The 6,957-nt window shown below is 55.0% G+C and overlaps 1 protein-coding gene across 1 annotated transcript in view; it reads right to left on the bottom strand.

Moving 5' to 3' along the window:
- Positions 1–232: 232 nt before the first annotated feature.
- The window catches only part of PTPRF (protein tyrosine phosphatase receptor type F), a gene marked incomplete at both ends in the record, with an annotated part of 250,740 nt that continues 244,015 nt past the window's right edge, over positions 233–6,957 (bottom strand). Inside the window, 6 exons of the mRNA XM_080349237.1 lie at positions 233–301; positions 424–559; positions 1,015–1,169; positions 1,785–1,910; positions 2,113–2,239; positions 5,036–5,214. Coding sequence (XP_080205363.1) covers positions 233–301; positions 424–559; positions 1,015–1,169; positions 1,785–1,910; positions 2,113–2,239; positions 5,036–5,214 — 792 coding nt within the window. The remainder of the gene's footprint in view (positions 302–423; positions 560–1,014; positions 1,170–1,784; positions 1,911–2,112; positions 2,240–5,035; positions 5,215–6,957) is intronic.

The raw sequence follows: 6,957 nt of genomic DNA, 5'->3' as shown, positions 1-6,957 counted from the left end.
GATGCACATGAGCAGAAATTCAGCCAGAGACTGGAAATGCTTTTGGAGTCGGATTCCCTCGTTTGGCGCTGGGGTGAAGTTCCTAAATGCCGTGGTCAGAACTGGTTGGCGTGGAGGTCTGCTGCATGGGCAGCGCCTCCATCTGTACAGGACTGAGGAATGGGCGGCTCTGGCTCAGAGGAACCCGTCTCCACTCCTAGACATCCCCACCGCGACTGGAGGAAAGCACTAGTTACGTTGCATAGTGGTCGAAGCTGCCGAGATACTCCAGTGCCGCTCTGTAGCACAGCTGGTACTGGTCCTGCAAGGCAGCAAAGGGGCAAGAGTGAGAAGTGGGAACCCAAGGACAGCGGGGTTTAACATCCAGAGACGCCGTCTCCCCTCCCTTCTCCACGGATCTCCCATCACCCTGGGGACGCTCACCTCTGTCTGCACCATGGCCGGCCGCTGCGTCCGCAAGGTCTTCACCGTCTGGAACATGTCCACCACCCCCTCGTAGCGCATCCTCTCCAGCACGATGCTGAGCGTGATGAACACGCCTGTGCGCCCGACCCCAGCGCTGCGCAGAGGGGAAAAGAGGTGCTGTTAGAGACCCACCAGCCCCCGCAAGGCTCTACAAGAGCTCCTGGGAGCAGCGCAAAAGCTCATGGAGCATGGGGACATACTCAGAGGAGCCAGGAAAGGCCACAGGGACGTTGCCAGCCAGAGGTGCCCTCTCAGCCCCAAGAGGGGCCCACTGATTCTGCCTTGCTGCTGTGGCACACTGCCTTGCCCAAGGACTCTTCCAGGAGCTACAAATCAGTCCCAGCAGGGCTGATCTCACCACCTGGCAGAAAGGCCACCCATGGTACCCGTGGATGTTGCCACCTCCTCATCCCCTGCCTGCCTCTGGTGCTATGCACAGGGAGCACCAAGTGCAGGGGAGCTGGCAGTTGCCAGGATAAGTGAGGGAGGGGACATCTCTAGGGGCTCTCTGATAAAGGCAGAGGTGGATGCTGAGCTGTCCCCACTCACCTGCAGTGCACCGTGATGGGCCCATCCTGCCCGAACTGCTCCTTGGTCTTGTGCACCTGCCCAATGAAGTCGATGAAGCCCTCACCCGTCTTTGGCACTCCCTGCTCAGGCCAGTCTGTGAACTGGAACTGGCGGATGGTCCGTGACTGGCCGTCCTGTGGGGACAGGAGTGTCAGATGTGAACTGTGGGTAAGGAGACAGCAAGAGAGGCTGATCTCGCTGCCCTCAGCACTGGTACTGCTGACCTGGCTCCAGACCCACTGTTAGAGGGCACACAGGATGAGCCCAGGCAGAAATTCCACTGAGCATTTAGGGCCTGTCTCTGCTCTCCCGTGTTCACCCCAGGGCGGCTGAGCTGGGCAAGGCTGTGGACCCCAGAAGGGTCTGTTGGGTCAGTGTCCTGGCTTTGTTTGGGGCCCAGCTCCATGCCAGGACCACACGTGCTGTCACACAAGGGTCCTGCAGACAAGAGACTCCAGAGGCAGGGGAGCTCGTGTTCAGTGCTTGCCCAAGTGTGTGGCACAGGCAAGGCAGGGTCTGGTGCTGACAGGGCTCAGTGAGCTGCTCACCAGGGCTGACACAGCTGGCAAGGAAGAACCTTGTGGTGAGAGGAACAGGAGGTGGGGGGCAGCAGCCCCTTCTGCCTGCAGCACAAGGCAGCACCTTGCCTTCTGGTCCATTCAGGAGCACTTGCACGCTCCCTTTAGCCAGCCAGAGCAGGGCAGAGGTGCAGGAGGTGGAAGAGCCGGGGAGCCAACAGTTGCACTCACCCTGGCATCCGTCACCTTGAACTCCCGGAGGATGTACTGCGGCATGTTGTACTCTGCCATGGGGTCCACCACGAAGTACTGGTACCGGGCAGAGCGCTCTGCGGGCCAGTACTGGTGGCACTTCTCCTGTGGGTGAGGAACATGATGAGATATTAACACCTACAAGCTGCCATTCCTCCCTCCCCCTCCCTAGGACCACATGTGCCTGTGAGGCCACAGGCTCAGCCATGGGACACTCCAGCAAGAGGCTGGCCCAGGTGCTGGGGACAGACTGGGGTGAGCTGAGAGGTCGTGCCCATAGAGAGCAGCCCCTCAGCAGGATTCATACCCGGCCCATCTCGCGCAGCTTTGTCAACATCACCACGATGGTGGAATTGTGCTCCCAGAGCATCCGCCAGAAATCCTCTGTGGTCTCGGCCAGCGGTCCCTGTGTAGCGATGTAGGCCTTCTGCTGCCTGTGACAGACAAGAGGGTGCTCACACCAGCGCCATGGAGGTGAGTGTCAGCTGCCGCTGGGGGCTCGGGAGAGATGGAGGGGCCCTGTGCAGCGGGGAACAGGACTGACAATGCAGGAGGTGGGTGTCCAGGACTAGCCAAGGACTCTGCAGAGGGATGAGCCTGCCCATCTGGATTCTTCTAAGTGCTCCCGATGGATGCACTGAGCATCCCAGGTGCAGGATCCAGAAAGGCCGCGCGTTCTTGCTGGGGTGACAGTGTCCCCAGCTCAGCCTGCTTGTCCCCAGCACCACTGCACTGAGAGCCTTCTCGGCACCCAGGCCCACGCGAGCAGGCTGCCAGCACCCATCTGGGCTGAGAGGCTGTGCTTGGGGATGATCCCAGAAGCACCCTTGGGTTCCTGCACTTTTACACTCCGCAGCACCCACTGTCCTTCCCATTGCGCGAGAAGACACTGAACAACTGAATCAGTTCACCTGGATCACCAGTGAATAACTGGGACAGTGTGGACACCACCAATACCACTTTGCCAGCTTTTTTGAAGCTACCAAATATTGTCCTTGGTTCCACTGCAAACCAGAGCATCTCTGAAAATATCCTGTGTGAAAGCAGAGCTTGACCTACCCCAGCACACCTCCCTTATGAAGAAAGGCTGAGGGAGCTGGGTCTCTTTAGTTTGGAGGAGACTAAGGGGGGATCTTATTAATGTTTATAAATATATAAAGGGTGAGTGCCATGAGGATGGAGCCAGGTTCTTCTCGTTGGCAAACAATGATACGACAAGGGGTAATGGGATCAAGCTGGAACACAAGAGGTTCCACTTAAATTTGAGAAAAAACTTCTTCTCAGTAAGGGTGACAGACACTGGAACAGGCTGCCCAGGGGGATTGTGGAGTCTCCTTCTCTGGAGACATTCAAGACCCACCTGGACATGTTCCTGTGCGACCTCACCCAGGCGTTCCTGCTCCAGCAGGGGGATTGGACTAGATGATCTTTTGAGGTCCCTTCCAATCCCAAACATACTGTGATACTGTGATACTGTGGTGCTTTCAGCTCTGACAAGGGCCAGCTCTGGCTTGCCTGTTCTTTGGCTTGCCGAGCGCCCAGCCTGGCATGCCGGTGCTGCCTGTGCCACCACTGCGTGGCGCTGGAGCCCGCGGGACGAGGGGCAGCATCCTCCCGTCCAGCATTTCATCTCTCTGCTGGTGCTAAAAATTAATGAACGTGCTGCAGGACAGCTGTAATGTGCAGGATGAAGACAGGGGCTGCTTCAAGGTAGATTTATAAGACATCATAAAAAGCAGGAAGTGGGGCTGCAGAATGAAACAGAAGAGCTAATAAAGATGCAGCATCAGTGAGGTCTGCAGGACCTTGGGCCAACTGATCTCTTTAGATAACACCAAGAAGACTGCTGGGTTCAAAGGGAAGGATGGGAAGAGATAACAGTGCTCTTCAGGGACGGGGTAGGTAGCACATGAAATGGTACCACCTGCTGTGCTCCCAGCCCTCCCACCGTAGCATCACCAAGGGGCAAAAGCAGCAGCTTAATCAGCTCTGGAACCAGGACAGTGTCAGACACTGGGCTGCCCGGACAGGCACACAGGCAGGTAAACGCGTTAATGATGCAGTGCTGGACGGCTTGGAGCCACACAGGCAGGAGGGAGAGGAGGCTGCTCCGTGACAGCTTTTCTCCAGCCCCTTCATCTTTTCCCGTTTCTCTGTCCCACCCCGAGGCAGCCTGGCTGCTGCGGTTCTGCTGCGCTGGGATGCTCCCAGGGTTGCTCCCCTTCTGCTCCTTGCCTGCTCTTGCCTGCATTTCGCCCTTCCCCTGGGAACCCTTCCTGGACTCGGCTGCCAGAGCAGGGATGGACACACGGAGCCCCTGGCCTGGCTGCACCAACATCTGTTCCCTTTGGCAGTGCCTGTTGCTCCTGGGCAGCCACCAGCCCGTAAGAAGCGTTTGGGCAGAGCCAAGTTGGAGGGGGAACGTGCCACATCCATCGTTGTATCCCCCACTCCTGCGCTGGGTGACCCAACTTCGATGGTGCACTGAGAGATGACAGGAATGAGCCTTGTATGTGCATCATTGGGATTTCGTCTGGATTATTGTCTGGAGACTGGCTGGGAAGGCGATGTGGCCACTTGGCTGTTTCCCTGCATTCTCCTCTCCTGGCACTTAGCATCTGAGAATGCGATGCCAGCAGCTAGATACAGAAGCCAAGAGTATTATTGCCCCACTAGATCTTAATTTGTGCCTTCCAAAAAGGTATCCTGGGGAGCAGAACCCAGTGATGGGCTCCCTAGTGTGCAACACCAACCCTGCCTGAGGATCCACAGACTCCCCCACAAAATCAAGGCATGGGACAATAAGCCTTGTGATCCTGCCTGGATCAGCCACACAGCGCAAGCACACTCCTACCTCTGGTTGCCACAGCTAATGGTGAGGGGCAGGTTTACGTTAGACGCTGCAGAAATAAAACACATGCCGAGGGATGCCTACCAGAAGACACTACAAATCTCCACAGAAGCCAGCACAGCCTCCCACCCCAGCCATGTGGGCATCTGTCTAGAGCAACACAAGCCAGCCTGGCAGTGCTCATTCACTGGCAGTCTTCACATATTGTAACTATACACACTTGAGCATCTGAGAAGATGGAAATAGATAAAACAACAAAGTGATCCCCAGCCCACCTCTAGGCAGCCAGGACCAGTCCTTGGGAAAGAGGGAAGGCAGCTCTGCCCAGGTTTCCAAGCAGGCAGGACAGGATTTCCCAGGCACCTAAGGTGGCCCTTACCTGTACCCATCTATGAAGCTGGCGTTGATGTAATCGGAGCCCTCGACACCCCGGATGGGCTGCAGACAGACTCTTGTCAGCTCATATGGCATGATGTTCACAAGGCGGTTCTTGAATTTGTTGCATGGGAGGTTGGCACTGATGAAACGTGAGGTATGTGCTTTAGAGTTGGCCAGCAGCTGAAAGAGAAGGAAACACGTCAGACCCTGCTGGGGATGCAGCAGTCAGGGGTCAAAACTGGGACCCTGGCAGAGGCCCTCCAGGCACGCAGCCACGCTCTCTCCTGTGACTGAGGCAACAGCTGCTTGAGATGAGCCTTTCGGGACCAGACAAAGGGCTCTGCCACCATGCCATGAGAAGGCTGCACCCAGCTCCTCTATTTCACACTAGATCAGTCTGTTTTTCAGTACCACGTTGGCCCCTCTGCTGTGACACCCCTCAGTATGGCTCAGCCTCGCTGCTGGCTTTTGGTGCACAGCTGTAGGTGACAGTGTGGGGAAGAGCCTGCACTGACCCTCTGGCGCAGCCCCAAAGACACCCATGGTGGAGTGGAGACCCACAGCAGCTCTCTGACCCACAAAGGGCCAGGACGTGAAGCTGTGTACCTCACTGAATCAGGGACACAAGTCTGCTGGCATCAGGGAAGGAAAGCTTTCCATCTTCCAGCAATGTCTTGATATTTACTTCTCACCCCAGAAGAACCCAAGAAAAATGTGAGATTTGTGACAGTTTTAGGTAAAGATCTATTTTGGGTTACTGTGAGACGTTTTATGGTTCTCTTTGAGAACTGGAGTCACGGTAAATGTGTTACTTAGGTCTGCTGGCAGAGACATGAAAACAGAAGTCGTCCCCCAGGTTTTTTTTTTCCTTTTCCCTTTCTTTCCTTTTTTACCCCTTTCCCAAAAGGGAAAAGATCCCATCCAGCATCTCCAGAGCCACTCTTCTCTGTGTGTGGCAGCTAGTCCTTGGCAGAGGCTCCCTGCAGAAGGATGGGGTTGCTCTTTGAGGAGTGATGCAGCCATGTCAGGCTCTCCCATACCCAGCTCCCCAGGGTTTCCCACGCAGTGGACAGTGCCAGGGCACAGAAAGGGGCAAATTTTATTACTGCTCTAAAGAGACCCTTGGAGAAACAGCAAATTTTTGTCTTTCTTGCAATGGAGTTGCTAGAGTTGAGCCTAATTCTGTGTCTCTCTTGAGGGGTGTCTCAGGGCAAGTGTCACCATGAAGTTCTAATGCGGCATGTTCTGCTGTCACAAGCCCAGGACACCAGTAGCTCTGGTGACCACAGGACAGAGCTGCTTAGCTGTTCCCAGTTTAAACAGAAAGTCAGTATTTCGCCTCTCCTGCTTCTTCGTCATTTGGAGGGAACTCCCAGGGTGAAGCTGTGTTCTGCAGTTCATCTCACAGCCTGCATGGTCTGCTGCCTCCCTGCATGAGCTATATTCCTCTGCATGACTTCACTGGACTAATGCACCTCATCTAAGAATATGGGTGCTTACCAGAGCAATCTTCCATCTCCAAGGCTGTAATAAGTATCTGCAGTAGGCATTCACAGATATAGGCAGCAAAATGTGGGCTTGGCTTCTTAAACAGTGTGCCTTAAAATACCGCCTTTGCCAATTGTAGCCACTGAGATTTGGTGTTGAGGTAGTTAAAAGATAACAGAGCTCAGCATTGAAGAAATGAGACTATAAACGTCTCACATATTTAAATTGGAGCCATTTCCAGACAAGTTGTTCACAGTAACATCAATTATCACTAACACGATCTGCATCTGATTTCAGATGCAGCTCCTGCCGCACAGTGAACCTAGAGCAGAACGTGCTGCTGAGAACTGCGCATCCATCTGCCTTTTATATCCTCCCCAGAAGCTGCCAAACCAGGGGGGACCATGGCCGACACAAGCTTTACAATTCAAATGT

The sequence above is a fragment of the Nesoenas mayeri genome (genome assembly GCF_963082525.1).
Source record: "Nesoenas mayeri genome assembly, chromosome: 8".
NCBI lineage: Eukaryota > Metazoa > Chordata > Aves > Columbiformes > Columbidae > Nesoenas > Nesoenas mayeri.
The sequence above is the reverse complement of the archived record's forward strand: the minus strand, read 5'-3'. Positions and strand labels throughout refer to the sequence as shown.